General features: G+C 38.9%; 2 protein-coding genes across 5 annotated transcripts in view; one reads left to right on the forward strand and one right to left on the reverse strand.

The window, feature by feature from the left end:
- The window catches only part of LIPI (lipase I), a 130,354-nt gene that overhangs the window by 64,814 nt on the left and 48,238 nt on the right, over positions 1 to 17,302 (reverse strand). The gene's annotated exons all lie outside the window — the stretch shown is intronic.
- RBM11 (RNA binding motif protein 11) lies at positions 208 to 14,493 on the forward strand. Of its 3 annotated transcripts, none has more exons than XM_072806549.1 (6): positions 265 to 403; positions 969 to 1,140; positions 5,295 to 5,457; positions 6,788 to 6,860; positions 11,518 to 11,614; positions 13,134 to 14,493. In XM_072806549.1, the coding sequence occupies exons 2-6, from the start codon at positions 1,027 to 1,029 to the stop codon at positions 13,419 to 13,421; spliced, it is 735 nt and encodes a 244-aa protein (XP_072662650.1). In that variant the 5' UTR covers positions 265 to 403; positions 969 to 1,026; the 3' UTR covers positions 13,422 to 14,493. The 3 variants fall into 3 exon arrangements, with proteins under 3 accessions (XP_072662652.1, XP_072662650.1, XP_072662651.1); XM_072806550.1 differs by having other exon boundaries at positions 13,137 to 14,493; XM_072806551.1 differs by lacking the exon at positions 969 to 1,140 and having other exon boundaries at positions 208 to 403.

Raw genomic sequence — 17,302 nt, forward strand, 5'->3', positions numbered from 1 at the left:
CAGTTAATAGTGCTGTGGGTAGGAAGATGGAAGGCACCCCCACGAGGAGAAGGGCAAAGCCCGGAACGCGGTGATCTTCCCACCGTCCCTCGCTGTCTTAGGGTCGCCGCCGGGACCCGAACTGTGGCCGGGCGGGGGGCGGTGGGCGGGGCCCAGGGGCGCGGGGGGCGTGGCCTCACGGCTCGCCCCGCCCCCGGCGCGCGCGCTCACGTCGCCGGCCCCGCTCCCACGGTCCGGGCGGCGCAGAGAAGCGACGAGAGGGGGCGCGGTCTGGAGGCCTCCTCCATCCTTGGCGGAGACCGGAGGGATGTTCCCGCCTCAGGAGGAGGCCGACAGGACGGTGTTTGTGGGGAATTTAGAGGCCCGAGTTCGGGAAGAGATTCTTTACGAGCTGTTCCTTCAGGTATCGTGGGCGGGCGGCGGCGGCCGGGCCGGGAGCGGCGGCCGAGCGGGGAGCGTCGAGCCGGAAGCGCAGCCCGCGGGGCGGGGCGCGGCGCACCTGGACCATCCGGAGCCCGGCCCCTTCCTCCCTCCCCCCCACTCTGTGCCTGGGTTTGTAATTTAGTTCCGTTTGGGCGCACCTGCCCTAGGTGAGCAGCTGGTGGTGAAGTGATGTAATATGCGCCCCGTCCCCGTGCGCACTGTCGAGCCCGGGGGGGGGGGGGGACGCCGTCGTGGCCCCCTCAGCCCCCAGCCCTGAGTAAGGGCTTCGCGGAGGCCCCCTGGGCCTTGGGTGTCTCCGGCAAAACAGGAAACAGCTCTGTCCCTGCCCTGCAGGTAACTAGCAGGCTCGCGCCTTCCATCCAGCCGACTGATTGTCTAGACTGTGAGGTGTCGCCCTGTACATCACTTGTCCCCACCCCACCCCCAAGCCCCTTCCTGTGGTGCGCGGTTTTGCTCCAGTATAAGTGCGATTTAATGATTCAGACAGCCGCATCATGACTATGACCAGTTGATTCCCTGGGCAGTTCCCTGTATTTCATACCAAGCGGACCTTTTGGAAACTTTTCGAGACTCCGGACCTCCATGAGTAAGCCTCCTGTCTCCTGTAAACGCTCACCTTTGTATACACCTGGGTGTCCCTTCGAAAGCGATGGACCCCTCCAGCCATTCATCGAACCGTTACGTGGCAAACCCGAAGTGAGATGCTGAACATAAAATTTTTTTTAAGTTTTTTTTTTTTGATTTTTACTTATTTATGATAGTCACAGAGAGAGAGAGAGAGAGAGAGAGAGGCAGAGACACAGGCAGAGGGAGAAGCAGGCTCCATGCACCGGGAGCCCGACGTGGGATTCGATCCCGGGTCTCCAGGGTCGCGCCCTGGGCCAAAGGCAGGCGCCAAACCGCTGCGCCACCCAGGGATCCCTGAACATAAAATTTAAGGGGTAGTGCTTGGTCTTTCTAAAAGGGGGAATTTAAAATTATCACGATTTAGAATGATCTAAAAAGAGAGGTCTATGTAATAGTGAAGTTGTCTGGGAGTATGAACTCTAGTAATGTCAGCGATGTGACTTTGGGCAAGTAAATGAGTACCTCAGGACTGCAGTTTCTTTAAATGCCAAACGGTACTAATAGCATCTATCGTATGATGTGGTATGAAGATTAAATAAATGAACGCAGGTAAAACAGAATTGAGCTTGGCGTTTCTAAGTGTTTGCTGCTGCTACTGTTAATGCTAATAGTGGTACTATTACGAATACTAATCTCAAGAGAGCAATAAGGAATGACTCCCCCCCCCCCCCCCCCATCAGAATACTGGCAAGTTCCAAGGGAGACCACAGCAAAGCTAAATTTCTAGGACTGAGGGAGAGTACCGGTGGTCAAAGTGTTCTTTACATAGTTTTGGTAAGACCTTAACGTTGTTTCAGTCTTCTGTTACAGATACACACAATTTGAGAAAGAGAATCCCCCACAGTTCCCTCTCCTGGACATAAAACTATTATTTGAAAAATACTGTTGATTTTAAGGCTTTTATGCTTGCTTTTCTAATTTGCCATCTTTTTTTTTTTTTTTTTAAGATTTTATTTATTTATTCATGAGACGCACAGAGAGAGAGAGAGAGAGAGAGAGAGGCAGAGACACAGGCAGAGGGAGAAGCAGGCTCCATGCAGGGAGCCTGACGTGGGACGATCCCGGGTCTCCAGGATCAGGCCCTGGGCTAAAGGCGGCGCTAAACTGCTGAGCCATCAGGGCTGCCCCTAATTTGCCATTTTTTTTTTAAACTTGCCCTTTTTAATCTGCTCTGATAGTTGTCTTTCCTATAGTTATTTCCCCCAATATCATTTGAAACTTATCACTCTAACACCAAAAAAATGTAAAGAAAAAAAAAAAAGGAAAACAGAAAGAAAGAAAAAACTTTATAGTTCTTTTTCCCCTGAAGGTTTCTCTCATGGTTGAACCTCCAAAAACAGAGGGGAACTGGTGAGGAGGTTGGGGATAGACACACAGGCCCCAAGGCCTTACTTAATTTCTAGTCAGTAGGAATTGGATTGATACCAATTGCATGGATCTACAAGATACATAGGTAGATAGATAGATGTTATATATATATAATACATATATGTATAATCTTCTCTGTTTTTTCTTAAAGGTTTTATTTATTCATGAGAGGCAGAGACATAGGCAGAGGGAGAGAGAAGCAAGCTCCATGCAGGAGTCAGATGCAGGACTTGATCCTGGGAGTCCGGGATCACATCCTGAGCCGAAGGCAGACCCTCAACCACTGAACCACCCAGGTGTCCCAAAATCTTCTCATTTTTTAAATAATTTCTACCTAAAGAAAATGTTCATTTTTTAATAGATCAGGCAACCAAGCATATGTGTTTATTTTTGCCTAGATCCTTCTGTATTCTGGAAGGATTTGCTAAAGTGAGGTGTCCTTTAGAAAGGCTTTTTAAAACACGTGAACTTGGTCTTCAAAAAAGACTAAAAGATGATGAGATTGTTACTGCAAACAAGTCTTGTTGAAATCTTTATTTTTAGAAATGCCTTGGTATGGGACGCCTGGGTGGCTCAGCAGTTTAGCGCCTGCCTTTGGCTCAGGGCGTTGATCCTGGAGTCCCGGGATCGAGTCCTGCTCTGGGCTCCCCGCATGGAGCCTGCTTCTCCCTTTGCCTGGGTCTCTGCCTCTCTCTCTCTCTCTCTCTCTCTCTTTCTCTCTCTCTCTCACCGCGCTGTATCTCTCATAAATAAATAAATACAATCTTTAAAAAAAAAATAAATGCTTTGGTATATCTTCAGATCTGTAAAATTCAAAACCTATTCAAAGCATATTCTGTTTGTGATTTCATACATTTAATATCTGTAATAGAACAGTACTGATTAAAATTAGTTTTATTGTGTATATTTATCCTTTTACTAGTTTCTTTTAAATTTCTGATTATCCCTTGGAAGTGAGAAAATCAGGTTTAATATCTTTGTACTTTTGACTAAGAAATACTGAAGTACACATTTGGAGGAGAAAGATGATGAATTCAGTTTCAAATATGTTGAGTTTGAAGAACAGTCACACAGAGGTATCTTAGGAGGCATGAGTGTAAAAAACAGTTGTCTTGAGGAAGTGGTCCTTGAAGCCAGAAGGGAGAATGAGCTAGTCCCTGGGAAAGCAGAAAATGAAAAAAGATTGAATCTTAAGAGTAGCATTTTAAAGATGATAATGATACAGGAGAGTTTGGTTCTTGTCTCACAGAGTCAAAGAATGGATCTTGTGGACAAAGAGTAAGTAAAGCGATAGAAGTTTATTAAGCAAAGATACGGAGAAAGCTCTCAGGAAAGGGGTCCCGACAGCATTGCCACTGAGGGCTTTTTGGCAGGCCTTTTATTGGGAACCTAACCAGGGAACCCAAGGCCTTTAGATGTCTTTGTGCTGTCTCAAGTGATTGACATATGGCTGTTTTGGGGTCTGGTGAATCTCTGTGATTGTCTGGTAACCATTAGAGAGGGATACTACATAACATTTTGGAGCTAGGGAGCCTGGGCATATTTTTTTTTTCCCCTGTTTTTACTGTCTTACCTCTGTTTTCTTGGGATGGGTAGGAGCCTGACCCTGGACCATTCAGTGTCCTTGGGATTTATGGGAGCCTGACTTTGGGCCTTTCCCTTCTCTTTCCCTGACTAGCCCCATCTGTCCCTAACTCATTCCTACATCAATAATTAACATTTTTCTTTAGAATAAAAACTACTTTTAATTTATTTACACAACTCTACAAAGAAAAGTAATCATTAAAGTAAACGATTGAAAAGTATGAGCCATTCTCCATTAAATCATAGTTTATAATTCTTTATGAGTGCCTTCTGTAATCATTATCGGGGGGAGAGGGGGATACAATTTTTTTAGTTGTAATTAACACTTTTTTACAATATTTGACTCAGTGTTTTTTGTTTTTTCTTTTTAAGATTTTATTTATTTATTCATGAGGGGCACAGAGAGAGAGAGGCAGAGACACAGGCAGAGGGAGAAGCAGACTCCATGCAGGGAGCCCCATGTGGGATTTGATCCTGGGTCTCCAGGACCAGGCCCTTGGCTGAAGGTGGTGCTAAACCCTTCAGCTACCTGGGCTGCCCTGACTCAGCGTTTTTACTCTCTTTTGCAAATTATAGGTTATATTATCAATACAACCTGAATATTTTCAATTTTTTGTTTTATTCCTTTACTAGTACACAGTGGAATAATATTCTCCCATTGTTGAATTTAGAACCTTTCTAATTTTTCACTCCTATAAATAATATACCTACTTAAAGTCATAAACATAATAAAATATTTTTCCTTTGGGAATATTTACCAAATGGGATTATTAGATCAAAACACATGATAAATTAATTTCTCTTATCAAAATTTTTAACTTTGACAGGAAAAAACTAGGCCGTGATACAGTATAACAGTTTTTTTAGGCTCAAATCAACATCAGATTTGTCACTAAAGTTTACTTTTGAGTTATACACAGTTAATACGTATGGAAACAATGTAGTATTTTATTCTTAGATTTAAATGCTCTCAAAATTGTTTTTGTTAAGCTTAACTGGAGGGTAACATATCTTTTCTTTTAAGATTTGGAACTATTACCTAAAATTTTCTGTTGTTAACACCATGAATATTTCCTTGATGAGTCAAAAAATACCAGAAAGTGTAATGAAATACGATATTTGCTGTTAGGAAAATGCATTCTCGTAGCTACATAAAGCAATTATTGTTAACAAGATTTTTCTTAAGTCTGAAGTTGATATACTTGATTTATCTGAATGTAAAAAAAAAAATCTTTAGATTTATGAGAAAATAATTTTTAAGTTTCTTATAGGCTGGGCCATTAACCAAAGTGACTATATGCAAAGACAGAGAAGGAAAACCGAAGACTTTTGGATTTGTCTGCTTTAAACATCCTGAATCGGTGTCTTATGCCATAGCTTTGCTGAATGGAATTCGTTTATATGGAAGACCAATTAATGTACAGTATCGATTTGGTAAGTCTTGCCACTGATGAATCTTCGGAGTGTGTTTTGCTGTTCTCAGAGGTGTGAACATTGTGTTTTCCATATAATGTAAGACCAAAAAAGTGTTCCTGTCATCTCTATTAAATTTTCTCAAAATGCAAGTAGACATTTGTAATGTTATATTATCAATTAGTATTGCTAATCCTATAGCATCTTTTCTGTATTAAAATTTAAAATGTCCTGTCTTAGTACCGCAGCCAGCAAGTAGTTATAATAGTTGCTCTTGGCTACTTTAAGCAAATATAAATGAATTGCAGACATACAATTCTAGCGTTTTATACATCAAGGTTATTTGCTAATCTTTTTGTCATTGCTAATGTGTTGTATCAAATACCTGCTATTTAGAAGATGGAGTGAGTGCCTTAGCCATTCTCCTGGGAACACCATGCTCTACATACTGCCCTGGATTTAAGCCCCTGCAAGAGCAGCTAACTAAAAGCAGCTGCAGAGGGACCCTCAATAACTGTAGAGGAAAGCTTCCAGGCATGAATGACCTCAAATGTCTTCTCCTACACACCTGCCAAAAACTGATGAGATACCAGAGGACATTGTCCTAGTACTCTACCCTTTTCATATTATGAGAGGCTGATAGAAGTGATGCTTATGGTTATGGTCCAGTGCTTGTGATGCTTACGTTGCTTCCCTCCCCTAAATGATTCAAGCTTATTGATTTATCCCTTGTTTTTTTCTTTTTCCTCTCATTATACAAAAAAACTATAAGAAAACAATACCTCATTGCAAATGAAAAGGGTTTCTCCTTTTGTTTCTTTTATTTACTTTTTTAATGTCTTTGCAAAGGTAATTGGCTATATCATGCTTTCAAGTACTGTTTGGTTAAATCACACAGACTGGTGCAATGGGCCAGGATGTACTACGTTCTGATGCATCCCAGCCAGCTGCTAAGCATCCCCTCTGTAAAGTCGCATCCACTTTTGCCAGTGTAGTTTAGAGAACTCATGCATTCTACACAAGATGCAGATAACATTGATTTTTATCATTGTTAGTCTGTAGAAGAACACAACATCATGTGTCTTACGGTCTTATGTCAATATCATTCGTCTGTACAGCCATCACTTTGGCCAAACTTGGTTTATAATTTAGTTATTTGTATTAGTGTAAACAATCTGTAAATATCACTTGTGAGATCAAAGATATATATGAATATATCTTTGCATTTTATATGACTAAGGAATTTTAACCAATACTATATCCTTTAGGGTTTGGAGTGTTCTATGGTTTAACATTAGAACTCAAAAAAAATTGTGCCATTAAGTAATCTGTTATTCTGTTTCTTCTATAGGGAGCTCTCGCTCTTCTGAACCAGCTAACCAAAGTTTTGAGAACTGTATTAAGATAAATTCACACAGCTACAGGTAATTAAAGATATTTTTTCAAAAAAGTAAAGCAAATAACTGTTCTTATTACAAGAAATAGTTTTTATATATTCTGAACTATTGTAAAACCTTACTATTTAGACATGGGATTAAAATTAGGCAATTCACTTTTTTCTGAAACAATGAAAAGTGACAAAATATTTTGATTTAAAGTTCAGTTTTAATATTTTCAGTAGTAGGGTGGGAGAGATTTATATTTCTAGTGTTCTTTATGGTTTACCTTGTGCTCTTCATAGATGTTAAATCACTTAAGCATCCAAGGTGTCATTGTGGTGGATCATAGAGATGCTATTATCCATATCTTATACTTGAATAAACAAAGATGCAAAGTTAACTAATTTTCAGGGTCATAAAGATGAAAAAGTGATAGTTGCTAGGCTTCAAATTAAGCCTTCTGACATTAAGCCATTGTGCTATTTATTGTACTACTCTTTAGAACTTCTTTATGGTAATTTTCCATATATTCTAAAATTTTATATTGGCTCATTTCTTGATGGTATAGCAGCCTCTAAGGACGCTGTCAGGCAAACTATCCCAGAGGTCATGGAACAGAAAGGCTCTGAAACAAAATTGAAATGTTGAAATCACACCATTTATTAAACTAATTTAGAAGATACAGTGAAAAGCAACAGGAAAGATCCTGAATAGGTTAGCACACTTAGAGTTGGGTACAAGTGGGCCAGAGGACCAGGATGCTGTGTTCTGGTTATGCTAATACTTGTGTGCCATGTCTCTCTCTGCCACATCAGCCTTCCTCACTGCTAGTGTGGTTATGAAGGCTAGATTTGAGGTTTAATAAGGGTATTTATTCAGGTGGAAATTTCTTGGAGCTACTCTCACTCCCTTGCTCTCTCTAAGCGTCTTATGGGCAATATTCCTGACCACAGAAGTAACTTCCTGACCAGAAGTAACTTCCAGATGCACCCAGATTTTATTTTTTGAGACAGATCAAACACAAGAGCAAGCCAAGGGTGACATGATGAGGACTTGGTGTTTCTTTCCCTTTTTTGTCTCTTAAGTAACACTCTTACATATTCCATCATATTAGCTATTGAATCTATCTGTAGCATGTCTGACAGGATACTAACTGTTGGGCTGGCGAGACTGGGGACCTCAAAATGGCTGACCCGAGGCCAGCAACCTCCCGATAACGCCGCCTTGCCGCCCCCCCCATCTTCCCCCCACCATGCCACCTTGCCGCCCCACCCCCATCTTCCCGCCGATGCCACCTTGCCGCCCTACCCTAATTTAGCTTCCAAAGACCTGTAACCTTTGCCCTAACTGGAATGCCGCCCAGCTCCCATCTTCCTGCCGAAAACTCCTTATAAACCCCCCCCTGCGGTTTGCCTGGGTGCGAGTTCCCGGACTCGAGCCTCTCTGGGTCACGGAACCTTGCCCGGGAGGGCTCCCCATTAAAGCACTCTCGAACCTACTGCCTGGCTCTGCTGTCTTTAATTTTCTCCACCCATCATTTAAAAAAAAAAAAAAAAAAACCTAACACTAACTTATTTACTATGTATATTCAATATATATTATAAATTATGCCTGTATCTCCCAAGTGATTTGCTTAATTCTGTCCCTAACAGTTTCATCAGTGTCCCAGAAACTACTAGCTTACTTAGAGTTTATTACAAACATTTTATCCATCTTCTTTTTTTTTGTCCTCTGCAGCAGAACCAAATATTCTCATGTAGACTAACAGTAACCTAAATTATCTCTCTGAGGCATAAGAGAGTGTCTCCAAGGACTGGCAATTGCGCAGGCTTATCTATTGGAGAAGTACTGCAAAACCGCTAAGCCATCAGGGCTGCCCAAATTACCTGAATTTAAATCTTGCTTCTGCCACTTTCTTAATGGTATGACCTTGGACAAGTAATTTCACCACACTATAGCTTGTCTCTAAAACAAGGATAATACCTTGAAGATTTTTTTTTTTTTAAGATTTTATTTATTTATTCATGAGAGACAGAGAAAGGCAGAGACCTAGGCAGAGGGAGAAGCAGGCTCCCTGTGAGGAGCCTGATGCGGGACTGGATCCCAGGACCCTGGAATCATGTCCTAAGCCAAAGGCAGACATATGCTCAACCACTGAGCCACCCAGGTGCCCCAATACCTTGAAGATTCTTATGAGAATCAAATTTTATAATACATTCAATATATTTAAAATACTGGGCACATAGGAGGTATTCAGTAATACTTTCAGCCAATATTACCAAAAAGGAGGGCATGATTTACCACGTTGATGGGAGACATACTATAGACTCATGAATTGAGCCATATATATGAGAGCCTCTTCTCTTTTACTAGTGAGGAAACAAACCTCATTTTTCTCAGGAATTAGGAAGAAATCTGTTTGACAGAGGTAGAAAAATAAGCACTATAAGATGTCATAACTCTTATTCTATACTTATGTTTGACAAACTAAATTATCACAAATTCTAGGGTAGAAAATCAGAATTATTGTATATTTCATAGAACTACATTTCATTGGTAGTACTTTATTTTCTAGTATTTGTTATATTATAAAGGATGAATGAGAATAGGTTATGGTGTCCCAGAAGCAAGGTGTAGAGAAAAATGGTGTACATGTTGTATCTTTAGTCTTTCATGGGTCTTTCTTAGAAAAGGATTTTTTATGCTTTTATTGCCTTTATGCCTTCTGTTTTTAATAAATGGTTCCTGTATTAGTTTGCTAGGGATACTGTAACATAATCACAGAGAGGTACTTAAGCCATAGAAATGTGTTGTCTCACAGTTCTGGAGGCTAAAAGTCCAAGGTCAAGATGTCCATAGAGTCCATTCCATCTGAAGGCTATGAGGAAGAATGTTCTGAGTCTCTGCCTTAGTGTTTCCTGGTTATTTGGTAGTCTTGATATTCCTTGGTTTATAGATACATCACCCAGATCTCTGCTTTCATCTTCGTACGATGTTTTTCTGTGTATACCAGTCTTTAAATTTCCGCTTTTTATAAAGATAACAGCCCTATTGGATTAGTGGCTCATCCTACACCAGTATGACCCTCTTAACTAATTACATCTGCAACAACCTGGTTCCAAATAAGGTCACATTCTGAAGTGTTGGGGGTTAGGACTTCAACTTAGAAATTTTGGAGGAGGGATCCCTGGGTGGCGCAGCGGTTTGGCGCCTGCCTTTGGCCCAGAGCGCGATCCTGGAGACCCGGGATCGAATCCCACATCGGGCTTCCGGTGCATGGAGCCTGCTTCTTCCTCTGCCTATATCTCTGCCTCTCTCTCTCTCCCTGTGACTATCATTAAAAAAAAAAAAAAAAAAAAAAAAAAGAAATTTTGGAGGATACAGATAAGCTCATAACTCTTGCCGATTTACGTGTGATTCATCTCTAGATGAATGCCCTAAGATTCACAATGGAAAGATAATGGTTTTAGAGAATCTGCAGCTGTTTTCATAATGGTGCTAGTCTCACTAGTTCTGCTTCTGAGGTCACATCTGCCCCACTCTATAATTTCTTTGCACTTTTTGTTTCTTTACTGTCACTTACTCTACACACACCTCTGGTCTCCTCCAAACTTGTCTCCAAATTAGACAGTTAATATTTTTCCCCTTCTTCTCCCTGAATCATCCTTCACATTCTTACTTCCTACATACTTCTTAACCCCATTGGTACATGGAAGGTGCCCTTTTAAAGGTTATCAGGAACCTTCTGAAAAATAATTCAGTAGCGTCAGTGCTTATTCCGTTTACTCTTTTATAACAACAGATACTAATTCCTTTTTCTTCCTTAGTGAAATTTACTCTTCCACTGGTTTTGTTTTGTTTTTCTTCCACTGGTTTTTGCGATGCTACTCTCACCACTCATAAATGGAATCTCCTATCCATCTGACGGTTCCCTGTTGTTCACCTACCCTCATCTTTGCCTCTACCTGCCTGTTTCACCCTTTCCCACAGCACACCTCCTTTCCTAAGGATTAGTAGTAGTCACATTAAAATTGTGGAATGCTGTGGAGCAAGTAAGCAAGTGAAGGCTAGCTACAGAATCTAACTAGTAATTGTGGCCTGAATTTATTAAACATCTTCATAGAAGCAAATATTACACTTATAAATGAAACTTGAGCTCACCACAGTTTTTAAATTAGAGATTTTTGTTATCTTAATTCATGTGTGAAACAAATCTGCAAACATGACTTTTTGGTAACATTAGCAGTCCATTTAGGAGCATAATTTCTAGAGTTAAATAGTGAAGATACCTTCAACAATAAATTAAGGAAAATTTTTATATCTGTAGAAAAGTGAATGTGCCCTTTGTGATTACAAATGACTTGGCTTTGCTCTCTTCATATCTAAGTGTCTTTTTCTTTATATACATATAACATTGTTTAACATTTTCCTGTCAGAAAGTCAGATGTGACTCTAAATATTGAGATTTCAATATGTAGCAATTAATAAGACTTAAAATACTACTTATGTCACTATATTATCAGCATAATATCTGATTATTTGTGTGTATGTGTTTAAAGTTAATCTTAACTGAGGTGTCTTAAAGAGGTTTGTAATTATAAGGAGGTTTTTCCTTTTTTTTTTTTTTTTTTTTTTAAGGAAAAAGGGCATTTGTGTGTAGGGATTTTAACTTTTTATTAATTTTTCTTTTACCTACCCAAAGAAATGAAGAAGTTGTGGGCAGAGCTTCCTTTCCCATGCAGTTCTTTCCAATAAATACTGCAGCTTTACCTCAAGGATATTTTTTCTTTCAGAAGATGGTAAGTTTGATATGCCTTTGGTTCAATATATAATATGATACAGACTGTGATGGAACTATGGTTCTCAAATCTAAGCCTGAGGTGAAGGCAGAAGCTGCCCTGAGCACTGTCCCCCCAGTGGCAGGCAGTCTGCTCTAACACAGTCCTCTTCAATCGCACACCTAGTATTTTAGCAAGTGTGTCAACACAGAAGGGGTAGATGGTAATGATGCTGCACCATGGTCCAAATAAAATATAAGTAGAGAGTCCTCATTTAAATTTAAATTTAATTTAATTTGGATTCTGAGTGGTAAATTACATTATTTCCAAAGACTCTCAGAAATAGGTTCTGGGCTAGAAATCATAATTATAGTCACAATAAGTTAAAGGGGAACTTCAGGAAAAAAAATTTTTTTTTTCCAACTCCTCATTTTATACATAATAAATTGAGGTCCAGGGTTGTTAATCAATAGGCCCAACGTAACACAGTTGTTAGTGACAGATGTGGGACTATAATACAGGTATTGTGATTCAGGGTGTGATTGCTGTAAACATCCAACATATATGTGAGCTTCAGATTTCTCAAATAGCCATTTTCATTTTGTAAACATAAGGAATGGAGAATTTAACTTTTGGGAAAATTTTTTCTTAATTATAATGAGATATTTAAAAACAACCAGTTCTTATCCAAAACTGTTATTATCCTTCTTCCCAGCATTTTTTATCCATAGAAGAGATGAGAAAAACACTTACACACACATACACATGCACACAAGTTCATAATGTCTCTGAATCTTTAGTCTACTTTGAATAATTAGAAATTTGAGTTAAAAACAAGACAGGTTCTCTCTATCTTAATTGTTGACAAACATGCTACATACCCTAGTGTGGCCATTAGCCACATGTGAAACTAAGGAGCTGAGTTCTTAGTCTTGTTTAATTTTAACTTTTATTAAAATGTAAAAGCAGATAACTTGGTTCAGTTATTAGAATATTTTTAAGAATATTTGCAAGAACTTGAGTATGTGAATCTACTTTTTCAGATGTAAATTTTTGGTAATCTAAATTCAGATCCAGTGTTTTCAGTGAAAATGTAGCATCCAAATTGAGATGTGCTATAAGTATAAATGCACATCAAATTTCAAAGACTTAGCATGGAAACGGGAAAGTAAAATATCTCATTAATCTTTTACCTGTTAATTATTTACATGTTGAAATGACAATATTTGGGATATTTGGAGGTAAATAAAATACGTCATTAATGGCATCTATTTTTTTTCTATTTCTGTATCGCAGCTACTAGAAAATATGAAACTGTGTGTTATTGGATTATATTGTATTACATTTCTGTAAGGCAGCATCTGTATTGTAGTAAGTTGTACACGACCTTATAGGAAACTATCACAATTCTGTTGAGAAAAGTCACTGTTCTAACAGGTGGTTTAGTTGGCTTGTAGTTATTTGTATAATGTGTGTAAACTGTTAACTTTTTCTTTAACATTTTGAGCTTGTTTTGGTAATGATTGACTTTTTTCCGCAGCAGTGGCCTGCGTATAATCCAGCCCTCCAGCTTCCTTACTATGAGATGGCAGCATCACTTCCTAATAGCACAGCTGCGTCGTCTTCGCTAAATTGTGTTCCAGATCTGGAGGCTGGACCCAGCTCTTATGAACGGACTCACCAACAACCCAGTGACCCTGATCTTTATCAGACAAATAAACGAAAGCGGCAAAAACAAACCAGTGACAGTGATAGTAGCACAGAAAACAAGAGAGGAAATGAATATAGCCAAAAGTTCCGAAAGTGTAAGAAAAAGAAAAGATTTTAGCCTTATGTTCAAGTGAAATTTGTCTGCCCAGGTCTTCATTTTCTTTAAAAAAAAAAAAAAAAAAAAAAAAAAAAAAAAACAAACCTGTATTCTTCTAAATGACCAACTTTGTGGCTTTCTTGTGTTTTTTGAAATATATAATTATCTAATTTGCTGGCTTTATGTGAAATGACAAAAATTTATAAATAATATGATGTAGTACTTTTTGTAATGGTATTTTTGACACATTGTCAACAAGAAATACACTCTGAGTTGTTATATTTTGGTATGGATTATGAAATTACATGGAATTATCAATCAGAAGTCACTTACTGAGCGCTTATGATAAGGTACCATGCTCTCCTAGACTGTTGCCTGTCCGGAGTGGTGGATTTTCTGAATGAAGCTAGTGTAACTATTTAGGAGTTACATGTTCCTAACAAAGACAAAAAAACAGGCTTTAGTTTCCTTTGTGAATAACATTTTATTTTTTATGTCCAAATGTGTTTTTTCTGAGCCTTATTTTCCTACAGGTTTATCTCATAGAATGAGGATATGTGACAGTGATACCAAAGGAAAGATGATTATTATGGGACTAGTTTTTAGGTCCTTCTCTTTTTATATGATGTATATCAATAGGAATACCTGCCTCTTCACTTCTTGCTTAATTGTATGAAAATTAGTTGGCTATGACGGTATTTATTATCCACCTCTTTTGCCAGCTGGGTTTGAAATAGTATATCTGACATACTTAAATATTGATAATGAACAATAAATAGAATGGTATTTCATTAATATATGATATTTAATATTTATTATCAAATCAGGTTTCCTGTTTTGGTTCATTTATTTTTAGAAGACAATACATGTAAAATTAATGGTTTATTTGGATATTTTGTTAACTTTGTAGTTCATCATAAGCTAAAATGATGAAAGTATTTGTTTACTAAAGCTAATTAAAAGAATCCTGCAACTTCATTGGGAGGTACCCACCCACTTCAGTAGAAAAAGCTATGCTTAGATAATTCCTCTGCAGTTTGCATGGCACTTTATAGATCTTTGTTTAAAATAATAAAGATATTTTTTATCAAAATGAATTTAACTTTTGATTATAAATACACAATGCAGTAGAGTTTTAAATACAAATATTAATCCATTTCCACCTGATGAACATGAAGAATTAATTACTGCTTGATACAGCTTGATCCAAATATACTGTGTGTTCCTGAATATTCCTTTTTTTACCTTCACATTTTTGCAATTTAAAAACATTAACTTCACCTCAGCCTTTTCTTCAATCCTTTTTTTTTTTTTTTTTTGTAAGATTTTATTTATTTATTTGACAGAGAGAAAGAGTGTGTGTGCACAAGCAGGGGTAGTGGCAGGCAGAGGGAGAAGCAAGCCCCCTCGGAGCAGGGAGCCTGAACTGGGTCTCTGTCCCAGGACTCTGGATCATGACCTGAGCTGAAGGCAAACACTTACCTGACTGAGCCACTCAGGAGCCCCCTCCTTTTTTTTTAAATTCTTATACCTATAGTTCACCTTAGCCCTACATTATTTGATAATGATCAGCATTATAGAAAACATGTACATAAGAAATGTCTCTTAGCAGTTTTTTTTTTTAAGATTTTATTTATTCATTCATGAGAGACACGGAGAGAGAGAGAGAGAGGCAGAGACAAGCAGAGGGAGAAGCAGACTCCATGCAGGGAGCCGGACATGGGACTCGATCCCAGGTCTCCAGGATCATGCCCTGGGCCAAAGGCAGGCGCTAAACCACTGAGCCACCCGGGCTGCCCAGTTTTTGTAATTTTTGTAAAAATTACCTTGAAACACTGTTACATGAACTGAAATCTTAGAACTGCAAGTAAGTCTTGCAATTTCTTCCATCACAGGCAGGAATTACCCTGATACCAACTTTAAAAAGCCAATTTGAACCAACCAGAAGGCAAATACACCTATTTGCCCTTGCTGTCTCGTTAAAAAATAAACAACTTTCTTTAAAATGTTACTATAATCTATAATCCTATATAATTTTAAATTATCAATTTTCCCAGTACTATTTGAGTTAAAAATTATATAAATTATTTGCCTTAGAGGGTTTTATTTTATCGATTTTAATTCTCCATTCTCAAAATCTATTTTATGTATGTACACGTCCTGTTGCAAATGCTAGAAGCAGCCTGTAATTGGAGAAAAAAATTAGTTCTCTTTTATTCTCATTCACTAATTTTTTTATTTTTTTTTATTTTTTTTTAAATTTTTATTTATTATTTATGATAGTCACACACAGAGAGCGAGAGAGAGAGGCAGAGACACAGGCAGAGGGAGAAGCAGGCTCCATGCACCGGGAGCCCGACGTGGGATTCGATCCCGGTCTCCAGGATCGCGCCCTGGGCCAAAGGCAGGCGCCAAACCGCTGCACCACCCAGGGATCCCATCACTAATTTTTTTAAATGAATTTTTATAATGCATCAGGCAGTGGCAAAACCATTGAGAAAAATTACTTAGAATTAAAGTTGGTCAAAAAATGGGTGCAAGAAAATATACCCTTGAAATTTTTCCTGAAATGATGCATCCTGAGCTATGGTTTCAAATAGCTATGTATAGCTAATAAGACGGTTGTCACCTTTGAAATCTTAGCATTAGATGCAATTATTAGATTAGCAATAACTAATTTATTATAACGTGACAAAGTTCTGATGTAATGTTGGTTTTTTTGTTCAGAGTGTAATGAAAGAAAAAGTTAGGAATTATGACACTTTCTTTAGCACTGTGCAGGTGCAGGAACATTGTACATTTGAGTAGTCAACCTCTTCCTTTGTGCAGCTAAATAAACTGTTGGGGAATTAGAAAGAGTTTCATCTCTTGCCAACACAGTACTTCTGAAACTGTCTCCAGACTGTCCTCCAGGTGCCGACTGAACACTCCCTCCTGAATGTCTCATTAGCAATACAAACTCAGTGCTTTCAGGATTACCCCAATTTTTGCCTTGCGCAATTTTCTTCTGTGGCCAGTGTTGGACTGGTTGCTGGAAGGTTAGAACGATTGTTGACCGCACTTTGGTGACTTAGCAGAGAACTGTTTCAGTGTCTCTTAGACCATGTGCCTACTTCAACAATAATAAAGCACTTTTGGTGTTAGGCAGTTAAGGAAATTAAAATTAGCCTGTTATTGGGACTAAGAGCAGAATGCAAAGATAAAGGTGATACCAGTTACTCAGCCCCATCTCCATTTAAATATGTTTAAGAGCTGGGCGGACTGCTCAGGGTGGGTGTGGCTAGCGACAGATGTGGTTTAACTAGCTGCCTCTGGGTGGATGGCCTGGCTGTTTAGTTCCCCATCTTCCTTGTCCCTAGGGAGAAAGGCTTGGCGGAGTAGGGTTGGCTTTTAGAATACCATCTGGAAGAACTGATGGAACATCAACTGAACTGTTCAGGCCTGTAGTCAAAGCTCAGTTTGAAGTGTCCATATTCTACCTCTATTATCCATTTCTATATCTGTTTCATCCTGGTAAAGCTAGTTACATCAGAATTAGGAGCCTCTCATTCATTTATTTCCCATTAAGAAATATGAATTACTAGCCTGGGTTTGATTTTGGGTAAAGGAGCACTAATCTATAAATCTTTATAGAAATTATATTTCAATGTGGAAAGTTCAGAGAACATTATTTATTTATTTATTTTTAAGATTTTATTTACTTATTCATGAGAAACATAGAGAGTGGCAGAGACAGAAGCAGGATCCATGTAAGGAGCCCGATATGGGATTCTGGACTACAGGATCCCGCCCTGAGCTGAAGGCAGATGCTCAACCACTGAGCCCCCGGGGCGTCCCAGAGGACATCTTCTTAACAAAGGATGATGTCTGCTTCTATGCTTCAAGCCTGAGGAAGTTCAGTG

This window comes from Canis lupus, chromosome 30 (assembly GCF_048164855.1).
Source record: "Canis lupus baileyi chromosome 30, mCanLup2.hap1, whole genome shotgun sequence".
NCBI lineage: Eukaryota > Metazoa > Chordata > Mammalia > Carnivora > Canidae > Canis > Canis lupus.

What these genes read in the sequence shown, in the direction of transcription:
- RBM11 (XM_072806549.1), top strand. Translation starts at nt 1,027, where the DNA reads ATGAGTAAGCCTCCTGTCTCCTGTAAACGCTCACCTTTGTATACACCT. An exon ending in TAATGTACAGTATCGATTTG is followed by an intron (nt 5,458 to 6,787) that starts GTAAGTCTTGCC and finishes TTTCTTCTATAG; the next exon opens with GGAGCTCTCGCTCTTCTGAA. An exon ending in ATAAATTCACACAGCTACAG is followed by an intron (nt 6,861 to 11,517) that starts GTAATTAAAGAT and finishes ACCTACCCAAAG; the next exon opens with AAATGAAGAAGTTGTGGGCA.